This window comes from Sesamum indicum, linkage group LG3, assembly GCF_000512975.1.
Source record: "Sesamum indicum cultivar Zhongzhi No. 13 linkage group LG3, S_indicum_v1.0, whole genome shotgun sequence".
In the NCBI taxonomy this organism is placed as follows: domain Eukaryota; kingdom Viridiplantae; phylum Streptophyta; class Magnoliopsida; order Lamiales; family Pedaliaceae; genus Sesamum; species Sesamum indicum.
The window spans coordinates 18,147,765-18,167,395 of NC_026147.1; the positions used below are offsets into that span (position 1 = coordinate 18,147,765).

General features: G+C 32.2%; 2 protein-coding genes across 2 annotated transcripts; both read left to right on the top strand.

The window, feature by feature from the left end:
- On the top strand, window positions 10,004-11,709 carry LOC105158695 (protein SHORT-ROOT). Its single transcript, XM_011075533.2, has one exon. It carries the CDS (start codon window positions 10,111-10,113, stop codon window positions 11,476-11,478), a length of 1,368 nt encoding a protein of 455 aa, XP_011073835.1. The 5' UTR covers window positions 10,004-10,110; the 3' UTR covers window positions 11,479-11,709.
- LOC105158696 (60S ribosomal protein L38) lies at window positions 17,401-19,208 on the top strand. The gene is made up of 3 exons (XM_011075534.2): window positions 17,401-17,546; window positions 18,317-18,500; window positions 18,916-19,208. Exons 1-3 carry the CDS (start codon window positions 17,544-17,546, stop codon window positions 18,936-18,938), a joined length of 210 nt encoding a protein of 69 aa, XP_011073836.1. The 5' UTR covers window positions 17,401-17,543; the 3' UTR covers window positions 18,939-19,208.

Sequence of the window (19,631 nt, forward strand, 5' to 3'; positions counted from 1 at the left end):
ATTATAATTATACCCCACCCCCCACCCCCACCCCATCTTCTTCCCCACCCCTTTCACCTCCCTCCCCCTCCCTTTTTCTCCCGGCGACCTTCCCTCCCCTTTCCTCCATCCGCCGCCCATTTGGGTGACGCGGTCGCCCTTGCTGGATGGGAGACCGCATCACCCAGATGATGGGCGACGGCCCTCCTCTTCCGCAGCGATGGCGTCGACGACACCGTCGTTGCTGTTTTTTTTTTAATTATATATAAAATTAGTTTTAATTTAATTAAAATAATATTTTAATATATAAATAATTAAGTAATTATTATATAAAAGAATTTTTTTATTATTAATAGAAATATATAATATTTTAATTAAATAATTATTATATAAAATAATATTTAATTATTAAATACATATATAATATTATATATTAAATGTGAGAGAAGGGTAAAAATATCAAAAAAAGGTACTTTTATAGGAAAATTATAGTCAAAGCACGTGTGGCCCAATTTTTATACGAAGGAGATTTTTTGAACTTTATTTTATATCATATGGGGGGTATTTTAATACTTTAATTTTCATAAGGGATTTTTTGAGCATTTCTATTATTATAGGGGAGGTCTCTGGATTTTTCTCATTAAATATTTATTGGGTCTTACCCATTCTATATACAAAATAATTAGGTTCAATATGGATCTTACACATATTAAGATAAATGAAACGAATATACATGTTTATTTATAATGTTATCACAAAAATATATTACTAAATTAATTTATTAAAAATACTTTATGAACTTGCGATCGACAAAATAAATTAAAATTATTTGAATTTTCAACAAGTGCAAATTGAATATCGTTGAAATACATGTAATGGTTTTGACTTTGTTCAAATAATAAATCATTACTAATCAATTATACAATCGGCGTAAATTTGAGATAGGAACGAAAATTAAATAACCTATAGGAGAATAATATGAAGAAAAATCATATTTTGACTTTAGAAACATTCATTTCATGACTTTTTTACAATTCAAATTTAAATAAATTCTATTAGTTTCATTTATTAGTCGAGCTTGACTTTCAATTTTATAGCAGATTAAGGTTTTTTGGCACTGTTAGTGTAGAATTACATACTACTATTAGTACTTCTGAGTTTTACTATTATGACGGATTTTTTGAACTGTCGAAAAATTCGTTTAGATTAAGCAAGTTGTATTGTACTATTGTATTTCTTTTTACTTAATAAAAATTATCTTTAAAAAAAAAAAAAACAAAGTTTTTGGCACCGTTGCAGGGATATCAAATTTGTTCCTTTCTTCAAATTCGTTGGCCCAAAGAAGGCCTGGTGGAGGTTCAACAACTTTGACTCAAAAATTAAGTGAATATTGCATTAGAGGAAACCAGAGTTAAGGCAACAAGATTACAGTGTACAAAAGATAATAATCCGTGGATAGGGCTGTTAATGGATAGGATAAGATTTTTTACATGCTCATAGCTTAATTCGAAAAATTAAATTTAGACCCAATAAATATTATTAGATTCAAACCCAAATCCAAACCCAAACCCATTAAAAAGATGTAAATTAGGTCGTGGTTGAGTCTCTATCTATCAATATCAATGGGCCTATGTACCCAATTTGGATCCAATACATATACAGTATTTATGTTTCTCCCTAATTTAATTGGATTATTATTTATCAATCGATCTACCATTAAATGAACAAATCTAATAAATTTAAGACATCATAACATTATTTATCACGTAATTCTTTAACCATATACATCAACAATAAAGATTAGTTATATAAATATATTATCATGTTGGGTATACTTTATAATAGCTGGGCAAAGTATTTTTTGAGTTCCATAAAATAAGGGCAGAATTTATTTTGGGACTACAATTATGGTAGGTGATGCTTTCAGTTCCATAAAATTTAAAATCACGTTTTTTTAATTCCAAAGTAAATGTGATTTGGGACTTTTCAGCCCAAAAATCACAACATATTTTTAGTCCCAGAATCACAATTAATACATATAATTTTTTGGGACTAAAAATGTGCTATTATAAGTTTTATAGGACTAAGAGCGAGTCCTGCTATAGTCGTAGTACCAAAACAAATTCCACCCTTCTTTTATAGGACTAAAAAAGTATTTTGCCCTTAATATCTTGATAGGCAATAACGTTTGCTTGAAACTTGAAGTGGTAAAATTGAATTTTAAAGTTTTAAAGATTTAATATTTTCATAAAATTATTTTGTAAACAGCATAATAAATGATATATTATTTAAAATTCTACAAAAAGAAGAGTTATTTGTGAATTAGTTTTAATAATTCCAAATTTATGTATACATTATGGGTAAAAATGAAAAAAAAATAAAAAAATTAATTTTATTATTATGATTTACGAATTAAATCGGTCTGCAAAAAAAAAAAAAAAAAAAAAAAGGGCCTGCTTCTGTCCGGACCCAAACATTGGGTTTGATCGTGTCTTGAGATACATGAGTTTTGAGTTGTGTTCAATAAATTGGGTAGGGTCTGAATATAACTTTATTTATTTGGATTTTTTTTAGTCTGGACATGGATCAATGGAACAATGATGTTAGAGATTTGAGGGAACTTGGAATCCTAAGTACCCAATGCCTACTCCGGAGCATCACAAGGCTGTCCATAGCAGATGGAGAGTATGAATTATAAGTCGCAAGACCTACTCTCCTTAGAGATGTGCTTTTTCAGGACAAATTCGTAAGACTCGTATGAAGACAGAGCGGACAATATCTTGCGTAACAAAACATCGATCGAGTTGCAAATCGCATCATGTACCTAGCAAGACAGTCGAGTTGAATCATTCTCTGAGGCTTCAGAAAGTTTCAAAGAATGCGGGCATGCCCTCAATAGTTAATCATGCACACATTTTATAATGGTTTAACATGTAGCGCTAGGATGGCGGTAGATCCCGCAACAAGAGGGGCATTAATGATTGAAACAGGTCATGAAGGATACGAGCTATGGCCGCTAATCACCACCATCGGTCTAACGAAAGAGCCTTTCCCCAAAAGGACACCTGGTAAGTATGAAATCGATGCTCTTAACTTGCATATGCCGAAATGGATGCACTTTCGTCTAAATTCGATTCCTTAACTATGAACTTTAATGTGGAGGTCATAAAGTCTCATAAAAGTGTTACTCATGAGATTTGTGGAGTCGTTAGCATGGCGCCAAATATTACGAAATACTAATTACAAAAAGGAAGAAAAAGCCAATACTTGATCCAGCTAGTCGAACCTGAACCAATTATATGGCAAGTGCAATACACTTGTCGTGTGATTGGTGTATCACGCCTGCTCTATGATTAGTATAATTTGTCCAGACCTGATTCAGATAAAAAAATTTCAATCAATAATGTAAAGCATACCCATCAAAGTCGAGGAATTAAAGTAATTCTGAACGTAAATTTTAAGAAAACAAAGTTGAAAAATTAAAAGAATTCTAAACACAAATTTAAAGAACCAACTATTGCATATACCCTAGTTTTTAATTTAGATTTGGATTAAATATTTGGGCAAGAAATATAGTGATTGTAAATAACCCAATAAAAAAATTATAATAATATGGGAATTTGGATTGGGAAATCCAGTAAAAGTAGGTTCCTATAAGCTAGGGTTTGATGTCCAAGTGGAAGTGACATAAACTAATACCCAAAATGAAAACGAGTGGGAAAGGCAGAGACATCATCGTGACAGCTTTCCTTTTCAAAAGTTACACTATTGGAGCAACCAACTTTTGGACATCCTTTTATTTTGACGAAACATCGCATGTGGCTCTTTCGGTTGTATCAAACTTTCATCTCTTTGTCACCATTATATGTCAAAACATGTCATCATATATATCTTTAAACTTCATTCTCACAAATTAACTTTGCATTTTCACACCCAATTCTGAGGCTACGTTTGGTACTGTCCTCCAAAACGTATTATATGCAAAATGTTTAGAACTAAATTCGTCGAATAAAGAATTAAATGTATAAATGAATAAGTTACGGGACTAAAAGTAAAAATGATTAAAGTTACAAAACCAAAAAATGTAATTTTACCTACTAAATATGTTAAACTCTTTGAGGGGTGTTCTTAATGATTAAGGTTATGAGTTTAGCGGATATACGTTGTGGGACGTTTGATAATTATGTAAATTATATCGACACATCATTATATGTTAGATCTAATATACGCAAATACTTAATGTCGATGTAAGTGTTTTTAAGGTATACTGTTTATATAAGCTTTTGCCTCTGAGACAATATCGACAAAAATTATAATTACAACCTCATAGATGTTTGTGAAATTAGAATTAATTTTAAGGGGTGGCAATATAATTTATCCGTAATAATTTATTAAAGTTGTTATAGAAAAAGTTAAGAAAAGATTTTGTTGTATTAGAATATGAATAATTGTAGAGACCAATTCCTTTCTTTTTCTAAATTTGATGTCATCCAACTTGGATGAAATAAATGACTCAAGTTGCATTTGTATATCATTAGAAAGAAATATTCTTAAAAGATAGTACACTTGTTTACAATTGAAATAATTAATAATTTAGGGTGAATAGCAATTTAACCCTGTGTGATATTGAAAATGACCACATTACCCCCTATGAAAAAAATATAGCAATTTTACCCTGCTGTACTTTTTAAAATGAACCAATTTACCTCCTTATACAGGGAAGTAAATTGCTTCATTTTAAAAATCATAGAGGGGGTATATTGTTGTATTTTAAAAAATACAGGGAGGTAAATCGCTATTTATTTTTTCATAAGGAGGTAATTTACTCATTTGCGATATCACAATGGGGTTGCTTGCATTTTTCCCTAACAATTTAGTTCTAAATTGACATTTACATTTCTCATGAAATTTCAAAATATAAAGTTTTAAAAATTTTCAAATGGTGCTTGACCTAATTAAGTAGAATTTTTTTCGATTAATTAGCAAAATTTGCGAGCGTATGCAAAAATATTTTTCAGACAAAACTCGGGACCTCTTTCTCGATATCCTAAAAAATCTACTTTGATGCTTAATATTGATATGCATTCTACATCAATTATAAATGAGGAGCTTGTACGGTGTATAAGTTCTAGAGCTTCATTTGCTTGACAAAACGTCTTTTCAAAAACAAACCCGCGAAGTTCCGAATAAAATAGGGCACTTATTGCGTAGCATGCCCCTCATTTGGCGTTCTGAGACATGTGTCGGAATCCCTTGTCTTAGGACAATAATATTGGTACGTGTTCTACATTCACTATAAAACTTAGAGTACATATAGGGTCTGAAATATTCTTTCATGACAAAAAACGTATCAAGTCAGAATAGACAATACATTGACTTACAAAATCAACATCAATCACATTGCACGTGCTATCATTGCTTAAATAAACGAAATAATATTTAATGAGTGAATTGAAAGTACTCAAATATTTTTATAGCTACTATCGACAAAACCTATCTAAAATATGTCGACCTATCATCCTAAAAATTCAATACAAGTTTTTTTTTCTATGCATCGATGCCCTTATTCAAATTAACATTCCAGTATATATATATATATATATATATATAGGGTGAATAACAATATACCCCCTTATGATATTGAAAATGAGCATATTATCCCTTTATGAAAAAATATAGTAATTTATCTCCCTATACTTTTTAAAATAAAACAATTTACCTCCTTATACAGGGAGGTAAATTATTTTATTTTGAAAAATATAGGGAGGTAAATTGTTGTATTTTAAAAAATACAGGAAGGAAAATCGCTATTTATTTTTTCATAATGGGATAATATACACATTTACTACATCACAAGAGAGTTGCTTGTATTTTTTTCTATATATATATATCCGACATGGTAGAACTATCAAATGACATATCGAGTATAAAAATGTCATCAAGATAGATGCAAACGAGTCAGAATTTCTATTATAGTCATTAATTGTTGGTCGGCCTGCTTTAACCTTTCTCTTAATTCTACGAAATTAATGAATGGAATATTAATACTTTCTTAATTAGCGTTAATTATGCAACAGTACTAGCGTTAATTAATTCATGCAACAGTACAAGATGATGTGAAGGGTACTTTGAAGAAATGGCCCACTTGATTGGAAATTCTCATTATTTTATTTTTTTTAAAAAAATTATTAATTAATAGTACATATATAGGCACTACTGCTCCAATGATTAGGAAGAGAAACCATCAACTTTGTGTTTGTCTTCTTGTAAGATTTTCCAGTGTGGAATACTTCTCATTTGGTGCCCTTTTTGGACTAATTTGGTTTTTTCTCTCTATTAGATCTTGCTAATTAATTCATCTACTATTAGTTCTTTTTTAGAGTATCGATTTTAATGTCAGTAACTAGAATAAAATTGGTACCATGTAGTGATTGCACTGTAATAAAAAGGGTAAATTCTAGCTATTTGCCATGAGCTCTCGCATAATTGTTTAAAATATTATAAGTATCTCTCTATTTTTAATATATATATGTCTAACAACGAGGCCATTATGTTGACTTTTACTAGGTTTTTAGGGACTGCGTAATACTTGCAATTATGCCTAACCTTAGGAGGTAGCTGTAATTTAAAAAAATGATATTGGCTAAATGATGTGTACTAGGGTCTAGCCACAAGAATCAAGAGATCTTCGCAAAAATATTATGATTATCATAGGGCTGACCTACAAAGTTGGGATTATCACTCTCATACTTAATATATAAGGTATTTGATGAAATCAAAAGAGAAACTTAACTTTGAGATCGGGATGAAATTAATTATTTAAATTGCATATGTAGTGCTGAGAATGTATGAGAGTGGGAAAATTCACGAAGGACATGCTGGGAACGGAGAGAAAATCGAGCAACATTGTTGTATGAGTAAGCTCAGTTATCTTGTTGACTTATCTAGACCCCTATTCATAGGAGCATGTTTTGAGAGATTTAAGGATTGATTGGAGGTGGTTGGGATATGTCTAAAATTCTACGGATGTCTTTGTCTAAGGATGATGTTTATCCAACTGTTGGAGCTATTATCTAAGAGACATGGTAGTAAAAGAGGATCTTGCCAGGTCAATCAAGAATATAGAGGTTTAGTTGCCTTATATTCCATCACTCAGATCCAGTTGGGACCAGCGTCCTTACGAGTGTCGTTTTAGGATTGATGCGGTGGCCTTGTTGTACGGCATTGGGCTGGATGGTATGGGCTCTATTTTCTTGGCATTATCTTGTCAGTAGTGCATATGGTATTTTTTCAACAAAAAATCAATTGTAAAACAGTTCCATATGGTAAAGTACAAATTTCATAAAGTTAAAATAGTAAATTTACAACAACAAAAAAATAAATAAATTAAATGATAAAATATAAAATCGAGTATAAAATAAATGACAAAATATAATTTACCCGTTTTAAAAACCTAAAATTGATCAAAAGGAAGAAAATTAAGTACTTCAATAACTTTGGCACATCCTTTATCTCTAGATGGTATAGTTTTAATTAGCACATAAATTCTTTTATAAAACGGCTGAAGTCAAATTTAAAACAGTAAACCTTATATGGACTTAACTCGAAATTTATAATTTGGATAAATTATGATAAATTTTTTTATATTTTGGTATAATTATAAATACTCTTTGTTGTTTGAATTTAATGGTCGTCTAATAATTAGTCCTTATTCATTATATTCTTTGTTAGGTTTTTATTTATTTTTGTCTAGAGCCTCTTGTGGATTATAAATTATAATTTTACTTATTTTTTATAATTTTTTTAAATTTTCTTATGAACTAAGTGGATAATTATTTTAAATTTTATAGTTCACCTCATTTTATTTTTAATAATAATTTTTTTGCAAAGATAATATAACAAGAACAAAGTTGATCATTCCAAACCCCATCCAAGGATAAATTTCATCAAACATTAGAGATATTTATATTTTTTTCAAATAACGAAAAATTATTCGTAATTATGTCAAACCTCACAGGAGCTCGTTTTAATTTACCCTAATAATTAATATAATATCAAAAGGCTGCCACCATTATCTTTCAATATATGGGGCTGATTACACTTAGCCCACTCTAAAAACATAAAATTATACTTAATCTAAAAACTATTTAAAAATTATATTTACATCCCTACGAGTTCAAATATTTTAATATTAATTTCCTAACAAGAGTAACAAAAAAAATGAGGGTAGGTACTGCCTTGTTGGAAGAGAAAAGGGAAAAATTGTATTTTTCGTCTTGTATGTAACTTTAGTGTGATGACACTTTTAGTTCATTTTGATTTTAATTTTATAATTGAAAACAATATTTTTTCAAAAAAAAACTAGTATATTTGGTCCAATATATATAAAAAAATACCAATTTTGTCAGCAACAGGCACATTCTTGATACGTGATAATCCGTTTTTTGGCAGAATCGGTATTTTTTGGTGGAAATTAGACTTGCGGTGCTATTTTTACCGTAAATTATTATCCTCAATTGCAAAATTAAATTCTACAAAAATACTACCCCACCATAGCTACATATGGGATGAAACATAAATTTTTCCCAGTTGAAAAGTTGAATTTTTAATTGTGGAAATTAAAAATGAAGAAGCATAGACATAATTTGGAGGAACCAAGTCAAATGAATGAAGTATTCACATCGTTTTTATCAGCATCTACTTGTTCTCATTAGCAAGAGCAAATTCCATAATATAATGAAGATTCCATTGGACAGATAGGGTTCATTTATAATAATCTCTCTAATGAAAGGCGAACATCACAAAAATGATTAATTATTAAGCTTCGATGATAATAACATATATATATGATGGTTGGAGGGTGTTTTTGTCTCTGTTTTGTTTCTAAGCTACGATGGCACCTAAACACCTCCATGCAACTCCAAAAACGAATCAAAGGGTTTATGATCATATCATATGCAACTCCAAAAAAATGCAACTTTTTAAATATTATAGGATCAAAAGTGAGAATTCTATAAAATATGAGACCAAAAGTGTAAAAACTCTAATAGCCACGTGCACGTTCCGTTAAAATATATAACGAAAATATGTCATGGGATTAAAAGTACTATTTTTTAGAAGTTACGGGACCAAAAGTGAGAATCTCGTAACCGATAGGACAAAAAGGGAAAAGGCCTTAACTTACGGGACGAAAAATGATATTTTTTCTTATATATAAATATTCGTATATAGTGCGTACTATGATGGCGTGTGGAGAATAATAATACTGATGTGGCTTACAATTCAATCAATGCCTCTTGCGCGAGATATTATCTGCTCTGATTTCGTATGAATCTAACAGATTTGTCTTGAAAAGGTGCCTCGCTAGAGAGAGGAGAACTTGGGATTTATAAGTCACTTAAGTTTCTCTTTGCAACCAATGTGGGATGCTCGCTTACATCATCATCCTCCAACACAGGGGGTTTGGGAGGGGCACATAGCCTCGTTTCCACAGACGGCGTCAAACGATGCGGCTTGTGACTCGATTGATGCGCCATTCTGTTCAGTCTAACTTCGTATGAGCCTCAAGGGTTTGTCTTGCTAGGAAGATGAGACTTTGGGGCTTATAAGACACGCAAACTCTTTGTATGCAACCAATATGAAATGATTGCCTATATCATCAATTACCTTACAGAGAAAATTATAACGTTCGTGCTATAAGTATGAGAAGAGATACTCTTGATCTTGAAAAAAAAGGACAATAATTTTAGAAGAAACAGTAAATTGAAGACTTTTTGTTGATGGAAAATATAAATTTGGTCGAAAAATGTACCATGTAACGGCTGCAAATTTGAGACATCTTACATCCAAATTAGCAATTTTTGACTACTTTAAAAGTATTGTCCTTCATTATCAGAATAAATTCCAAATAGACCAAAAATATAACTCATCAACGATACTTATAGGACAAAAATTGCAATTTTTCGTACTTTAGCATAACTTAATTATAACACATAGTATAACATTTTTATTGATGTTTAAATAGTACTTAAAACTAAATTATGTCATGAGAATGACCTTATTATATACTAATACAATCCTTCTAATTACAACCTCGCCACATTTTGTTCTCTCCTTTTTATCCTATATCAGATGTATCATCATAGCTTTGTCCGAGTACAGCAGCCTGCACAACACATGGATAGAAGAACTTCCATCAGTTCAAAAGATCAACCTCTCCTCCTACATGCTACTACCAACCCTAAGAACAATGGAACTCATCAGCCACAAACACAAGGCAAAAGCTGCAATCAGCCTCATAGCAACAGCTCCTCGGCTACCCGGTCGTCGGATTCTGTAGAGTCCAGCGACGGGAAGTGGGCGCAGAAGCTACTCAAAGAGTGCGCCACCGCCATGTCGGAGAAGGACTCTACCAAGATCCACCACCTCCTATGGATGCTGAATGAGCTTGCTTCCCCTTATGGAGATTGTGACCAGAAGTTGGCAGCTTATTTCTTGCAAGCCCTCTTTTGTAAGGCGACGGATTCCGGCCGTCGCTGTTACAAAACCCTAATATCCGTTGCTGAAAAGAGTCACTCTTTTGATTCTGTCAGGAAGTTGATACTGAAGTTCCAGGAGGTAAGCCCTTGGACAACTTTTGGCCACGTAGCGTCTAACGGGGCATTGTTGGAGGCCTTGGAAGGCGAGCCCAAGCTTCATATCATTGACATAAGCAATACTTTGTGCACCCAATGGCCAACTCTTCTAGAAGCTTTAGCTACGAGAAACGACGACACGCCCTCTCTAAAGCTCACCGTCGTTGTAACTACGAGCATCGCCAAGTCGGTCATGAAGGAGATAGCCCCAAGAATGGAGAAGTTTGCGAGGTTGATGGGAGTGCCTTTTGAGTTCAAGGTCGTTACCGGGCTACACCGGTTGAGCGAGCTGACGAAGGAGGGGTTAGGGGTTCAAGAAGACGAAGCCGTAGCAATCAATTGCATCGGAGCACTAAGAAGAGTAGAGGTAGAAGAAAGGAGGGCTGTTATTCAAATGTTTCAATCTCTAAGGCCTAAAGTGGTGACAATTGTGGATGAAGAGGCCGACTTCTCAAACTCTAGGGATGACTTTGTCAAGTGCTTTGAGGAATGCCTTAGGTTCTACACCATCTATTTCGACATGTTGGACGAAAGCTTCCCACCTACGAGCAACGAAAAGTTGATGTTGGAAAGGGAGTGTTCAAGAAGCATAGTTAGGGTTTTGACTTGCGATGATGAAATCGAGTATGATCACAAAGGAGACAGTGAGAGAAGAGAAAGGGGAGCCCAGTGGACCCAAAGGCTCCGGGAGTCGGGTTTCTCGCCCGTTGGCTATAGCGACGACGTGGTCGATGATGTCAAGGCATTGCTCAAGAGGTACAGAGGTGGATGGTCACTAGTACTACCAGGTCAAGATGATCATTCAGGCATTTACTTGGCATGGAAAGAGGAACCTGTAGTATGGGCTTCAGTGTGGAAACCCTAACTACAAAACTCATTTGATCAAATATTGTTATATGTTCTAGTCTAGCTAGGGATGGTGATCAAGAATATAGCATCAGATTTCTATGTATTTTAATATATATATATACCATTATCTATATATATATATATATGTTAGTTGTATTGCAAAGAACCCTTAAGCACTTTGTTGCTTTTTTCTTCATTATTCAAAGTTCTAACAATATTAGTGGAGACTTTTGTGCTTGGGAGTTTTTGTTTCTTTTTTCTTTGCTTTTTGCCATTTCTGCTTGTTTGAAAGCTTTTGCACTTCTCTTCAATTATATGTATCATTCAAGGGTATTGCTCTTCTACTTCCTATCACAAAGACTTGCAAGAAATTATTTTAATTAATTAATTATATATAGTAATTAGCTACCAAGGAAATGCAATTAATTTAACAATATATATTCTCTTTTTTTATATAGTTTTTCTAATTATTTGTTCTGCGTTAATTACAGATCGAACATATTACGTATATACTCATAATAATTGTCGTAATCTAACTAAAGTTTGTTGAATTTTATAGATATATATAATTCAACATATATATATATATATATATTATCCTATATTGACGACAAATTCTTTTAAATGCTAACAAGGCGGAACAATATTTTTCGTCTCGTATTTTAGATAAGGTCAATATGTTTTTCGTCTTATTAATTACATGATTATCATTAATGGTACATTGCATAAGTTAGCAAAAAACTCCCTCTTATCCTATATAAGCCAGGGCAATTAACTCTTGGCCAGCTTTCAGTAATGGGCTTAAAATTTTAGTCCATTTAGTTATAGAATTCTCGTTAATTAATGACTCCATAAGTTATAAAAACATAATCTTTTAGTATTTCGAAGAACAAAAATACAATAAAATTTGACGAAATGACTTAAAATGATAGTTTTTACAACTCATACGGCAACTAATTAATGAGAATCCCGTGGGACGAAAAGCATATTGATTTTATATTACATGACAAAAAACGTATTGTCCCTAAATTACAAAACAAGAGATACAATTTTTCCATGCATGCTTGCGACCTCACGAGGTTTAAGAATTACACCACTTTATATCTGAAATTTTATGTGTGAATTCATCAAATATTATGGACGAATTTCCAATGATATTAGCGAACCATTGCAAACCGTCACAAATACTTCGATGGATATTCATTTGGTTGGAAATATCGTCGGAAGTATGTTTCGAAGTACTTTTTTACACAGTCTTTCGTTTGTCCGAAAACTATGAAAAACCTTCATTTCGTCGGAAATTCCATCCCTAAAAAACATTTTGTTTTTGTTTTAGTATATGTTTGAATTAAACGTGGTAAATACATAATAAAAGCAAAGTAGGGTAGGTAGAGAGGTAGGCAAAGGGTCCCCTGAGTTGATAGAAAACAAGAGAAAAAGGGTTTGTGGCAAGCAGAAGTACACCAAATGAATCCCACTCTTGTCTTTTTGTCTAGTGAGATGTAGAATATATGAAGAGGCTTTGAAATCTCACTCAGCCCCCCACCAACATTAGATAGTGGGAAAATGCTTTTCCAGATTTTGGATGAGAGCAGTGTGGATTTAATCTTCTTACACTTTTCTACTTTCTTTCTTTTGTCATTTTATGTTTAGATTATAATGAATTCATCATGTTTCAATCATCAAACAATTCATCATGCTGTGGAACCAATAATATTAATTATTCAACATGCATCTACACATTTTTTTTTCTATATATATATTACTAATTGTTCACACACTAAAAAACAAAAAAAAAAAAAAAAAAAAAAGTAAGTTTTTACTGCACTATAAATAAAAATACAGCCTAAAAATCATGGTTTTAACCATAGCCAAAAAATATGTTATGGGTTTTGGCCATGGCTACTACTTTGGCTACACTTGCAGAAACAACGATCAATGGCCGTTGCGAACAAGTTAATTTGTATTTGCCACAGTTTTTTTTTACCATAGTAATTAACCGTCACGAAAAGTTATATGTTTTCTAGTAATATTAACGTATGTCACTACAAAAAATAAATGATCATAACTTGAAAATCATGGTAAATCATTTCTATTAATCATGATTGTATAAAATCAATGCGAAAACTTAAAATTACCATCGATAATTAATATTTGTTGTAGTTTTTGACTATGGTTAAATATTTTCCATAGTTTTAGTTATAGCTAATATTTTAACTTAACTTGTAGAAATAATAGTTAATGGTTTTACACAATAGTTGCTAATTTATATTCACCACTGTAATTTTATTTTACCATAATAATTAACTTATTTTTTCTAATGCATTAATTGTAATGTTGTATTACATGCTTCCCATATTTATACAAAATTTAAATTATTCAATTCTATCAAACATAATTAGCAATTATCTGTACTTTTTTAATAATTGGGGGGGGGGAGAGTTTGGTCATTTTCTTTTTTTAATTTCTTTCTTTTTTTTTGTCAACCTTCAATTTCGATATTTCCACTACCTGAAATTAAAAAAGATTAGATATTGTTTAATTCTTATTCTTTTCTTTCTTTTATTCTGATTGTTTTAATATTTTCTATTTTAATTTATTTATTTTTATCTTAATTAAGTATTATCTCTTCTTTTTTTTTCTCTCACTATTGTATTTTAAAACTTATATTCATTTTATTTTATTTAAATACAAAGCGTTCAATTAAATAAAATACGTGGTGATGGGGTTATTATTATTCTTGCGGAAATAACGTAAATACCCCCAAGAAGGAGTGTTTATTACAATTTATACCAAAGATCCGCATCCTACCTGCCTCGACCTTCTCCAGCGACCCAGCTCAGAAGACATGATCGATTCGCCTGACAATACCTAATGGGAGATCACGACACACGTGTCATGCAAGTGGACATTTTTTAACACTATAAATACGCCATTTATACTTCATTTATGGTAAGGCAGTTATTACACCTAGATTCGCATTAAAAATATATTCAAATTGCGTTCTTCTATCTCGATTTTCAAAATTAACTTAAGCATAGGAAGGTGTTAGTAGAGTGCATCCTAACAAACCTAACGATCTCCTCTTTTCTCAAATCCCAAGCACTACTTCCGATACTCTCGAGGTGACAGCAACCCCGACCCAAATCACGTGCAATCAAAATTTTACGATATTCTCAATATTTACGCATACATACGCATATCCAAGTGTGTTGTGCACCGCGAGTCATTATTGTTGTAATTATATATAAGTACTAATATAGTCATTAATAATTAATTTAACATAGTTATCAAGATCCTTACATAAGTAATAATTTTGTAATGTTTGTCGCTTATATGGATTCTATTTTTCGATTTTTTTCCTTTGTTTTCATATTATTAAGTCAAAGTGTTTAAATCATTGAAGACATATTGGGGTCACTTTTTACATCTTAATAGAAAGGCTTCAAGTTTCATAGCCCGTCCACATCTTGATTGGGACTCTTAAGCGTTCCGCTCTCTCATGGCTTGCGTGCACCCTTCTCCCTTTGCACAGCTGCGCTCAACATTAGTCTCAGTCAGTCACAAGTTTCATTGATGACAGACATTCCGCTAACGATAAGGATCCAAGTACCTATCCTCATAATGTTATGTGATTGACAGTCAGTTTTCAGATAGTTATATGCTTTTTGGGGAAATTGTGTTACGTTCTATAATTTATTTTATTTGTGATTTTGATCTTATTATTTTATGGCTTAATAGATTTAGTCCCACGGGTTTGTAAAATTTACAATTTATGTCCCATTAATTATTTTCGTTAATTGTTAATCGAAGGAGCACGTGCGTCTGTTTACTTGGATCGTAAAATAATAGGATCAAAATTACAGATAGGATGAGTTATCAGAAAGCTCAATCAGATTATGGTGGAGATAAAGAGCCATAAACTATAAGTGTTTGTATTCTTAGACCAGATTGATAAGAAAAAACAGACAAGTGCTCGTTATGGCAGATGACGGTGCGGTGTTCTGACAACCAACATGTCAAAATGAATCATTTGAGTTTTGAAATTGACTCGTCGCCTACCTGTGACTGCAATAGTGGAAATAACAGTTGTTCGTTCTATCCATTTTTTTCATGAGAGGATGGCAAAGAGTAGTGCAATGTTAAACAACAATCAACTCTAGATGGATTATGCTTACAAAATGTTCAAACGTTGGCGAAAAAAAATTGTTGAACATTCAATGACGAGATATCATCAGTTTCAATAGTCCCCCTAGGTCGTTACGAAGCGCCAGCATAGACATGGATTAGGCCCATGTTGTCAAACTGCCACCGGAGAATGTTTATGCGAAAAACTGATAGTCGATTTAGGATCCTTTGCTCTCACACTCAAAAAGTATGTGATGCATATATGATTAGTGTTTCATCAATGGTTAAGGATTATTATGATCTAATAACTGACAAAAATACATGTTCTAAGTTTTTCCAACCTTTGATGGCGGGAGATTATTGGGATGTCACAAAATTTGAGTTAGACCATGAAAGTACTATTCGTGCCTCTACTCGATCGTCCTAGTTGAACCAAACAAGACGTATACATGACGAATGGATTGGCCACAAAAACAACAAGCCCAACAAAGAGGAGATACTTCAAAACAATCCAATGTGTCAGTACGGGATCGTCAACGATGAATAATACTTATAATAGTTAATTATATTTTTTTAATTAATAAAGTTTTAATATTATTATTGACTATACATAATAAATTATGTAAATTTATAATTAATTATAAATAAAAAAGAAAATCTGAAAGTCGTGGGCATAACTATATTTATGTTATACCTCTTAAAAATGTTATATTTATGTTATTTTTTATAATATAAAAATAAATAATCCAGTGAAATCTATGAAGATTGCTAACATTGGTTGAAAAACCACTGTATCGAAGCCAATGATAAATATTTTTATTAATAAAGAATATTCTTGTTCTTGTTCGATAATTATTTTTATTAAAAAGATTTTTAAAGTTTTGATATACTAAAATTATATTAGTATAATATTGATTTATTTATTTTCTAATTACAAAAAGAAGCGTTATTCAGTAAAATTACAAAAATAGTCTTTTCTTCTCCACCTAGTAATTGTTTTCTCCATACCAAACAAATAGAAGTATTTGAGATTTACTTCCCCTCCAATCATAACAAATAACTTGAAGATAAAACTATTATTCTTTCCCTCCCCCTCCCTCATTTACTCTTATTTTCGTCTCACTTGAACCAAACGGACTCTTAGTCTAAGCGTGCTTGCATCACTCGTTTACAACATTGGCAAGAGTGTAACAATCGTAAATCACAGGTAAAAAAAGCATCATATTAATTGAAATATGAAAAATCTAGATATTAGTTACTAACCTATAGATTATTGGAAGATACTTTTTTTTTTTTCATATATATATAAAAAGAAAAAATTATCGGAAGATACTTTAAACTTAAGCATTCTCTACATATTATTTTTTATTTTAACTAGTTTGTGCGGTACACTCAAATGTACGTGCAATTAATTTAAGAATTTATATTTAGTTATATATATAAAAAATATTTAAATATGGAGGTCGTGAGTAGTTATTGAAAGAAAAGTGGTGGAAGAAAAAGAAGCATAGAAGTTGAGAGAGTGTTGACTACTTGCATACCTTTAGGCTACATATGAATTGCTGAATTTGAAAATGGAAACGACGGATTTGATGGTAATGAAAGGATCGGAAATCATATTTCAAATGATTTTATATTAAGAGAATTTAAAGTTCAACAATATTAAAGAAATTGAAAGAATTTGTCCAAGAACTTGAACAATCTATATATATATATATATATATAAGGAGAAAATCATAGGGAATACGAACAAGAAAGGAGGCCCAATGAATTTAAGATCCAATCAAGTATGAACTCCCGTTTGGGTCTTGATAGGCCCATTAGGGTTTTATGATTCGGATTTTGGCGGAAGTATAAAATGTTGCACAGAAATTGTCAGAGCCTCAAAGTTAGGGTTTGGAATTCGCACTCTTCTTCCACAGCAATCAGCTCACCCGAACCCCGTCTACTACAATGGTACTCAATCTCTCTCTGTATCTCGTGTGTTTGTGTGAATCTCTGCGTATGTTTTGCTTGTAGTGAACTAAGACTTTGCGGCATTTACTATTTGTATTTCGTTGTGGAAACATAATCATTTTGTTTATGAACTGTGGAAATTAAGGTCAGATTTGCATTCTGTGTGTGTTTGGTGAATGGTATGTTTGTTTTCTTATGCTTTGCACGAATTTCTTGTCTGTCACTTTTGTGGGTTCTTTTTTCTGCCAATTTCGTTTGTTAAAACTAATTTGAGGTTCTCAAATCTCTGAGTTTAATGCGTGTTCATGACTGCAATGTTTGTGGCTATTGCATGTTTGATTTGTCTTTGTTGTGAGTATATTTTGGCAGATTGTGTTGAGAATGTTGAGGGCATTAGTCGAAAGATCTTAATTTCGTTCTGTATCTGCCATTCGTTGTGTATGGTTTCTGTTCGTATACCGAACACTTGAGGCCCTGCTATTCATTTCCTGTGTTTTAGTGTGTTGTTCAACATAAAAAGATTCAAGTATGGTGTTAAGCCAATACAAACTTGTGATTGCAGCCCTCATGTCAGCCACCTGAGCTTGTTATAAGCGTTTTGTCATTATAATCAAAACAGTGTTAGAGTGCTTTTGGAGAGTGGCAAACTATGTTATTGTTAATTGTCCCCTTTCTGATGATGACTGGTGTATCCGTAATTGCCTATTGCGTAAATTTTCTTAGCAAGTTTGGATTCAACTCTCTGTCTGATTGCGGTATCAAATCTGCAGCCGAAGCAGATTCATGAGATAAAGGACTTCCTTCTGACAGCAAGAAGGAAGGATGCACGTTCGGTGAAGATCAAGAGGAGCAAGGATGTAGTGAAGTTCAAGGTTAGGTGCTCAAAGTACCTGTACACTCTGTGTGTCTTTGATCCTGAGAAGGCTGACAAATTGAAGCAGTCTCTTCCACCAGGTCACTTGACTTCCGATTTTATTTATCTTACTTAGTGATTTTACTTACCTTGAATAATTTTCAATGAATGCAAAGTATTTTGATCCTTTACCCACTGAAAATTTATGAACATCTTGAGATCTCACAGTATTGGAATTTCATCGAGGTTTGTGGATTTTTGGAAAACTGAAATACAAACGATGAACGTATTGATATGTATTCAGTTCAAGGAAGAGACGCGGCTTGACTTGTTTAAGAAAAGATTTTGTACATATGACATTTATATATGAAATGGAATAGAAGATGCAATAGAATTTGGAATGGACAATCCATCCACTCGGACTGTATGGGTTGATCACTTGTGTCTGCATCGCATTATCTGAAAAATTTTAATTTAGAGAACTCGGTTGCTCACAGAGTTTCACTTTGTTTCCAGGTTTGAGCGTGCAAGACCTGTGAGCGTCCATTGGCATCACGAGAGTGTAGAATCTGAAAGATATTTGGTTGCATTTTTCTGGGAAATTCAGCTGAAAGACTGTCCTGAATGGGGAAATTTATTGTAGTAAAACCAGTTTCATAGCTTTGGTGATTAATGGCCTTTTGTTCTTCGGTTTATCGTTTTGAATGTTTGCTATGTTGAATATATACAATTTTGCTCGAGTCTTTCAGGTTAAGATACCACTTCAATAGTTTGTCTCAGAAATCACATTGCTTGAGATTTCATTGTCATCTTCAGTTCATAAGGTGAAGTAGATTGAAGTTTTTAAGCAATTGCAAGCTGGAAAACTGGAATTGGTGCTCAAACAGCATGTGCAGTGAACGTGATAAACATTGCATCACATTGCACTTACATATTAGAAATCAATTGAAAAGCAGTTATATATGATAAAGTGTAAATTTTATGAAGTTGAGATAGTACGTTGATATAAAAAAAAAATTTAAATGACAGAGTGTAAAATATTGTTTGAATGACAAAATGCAGTTTACTCTTCTATAAAATTTCAATGGAAAAATTTTGATAGAACTTAAAGTTCGCTACATCAGAATGTGATATCGAAAACCTGGAAAACTTAGAATTAAGTAAATTGATTTGATTTTTCTAATTATGAAATTTTCTCATTGTTTTGGCAAATTAGATTTTTCGTTTAAGCA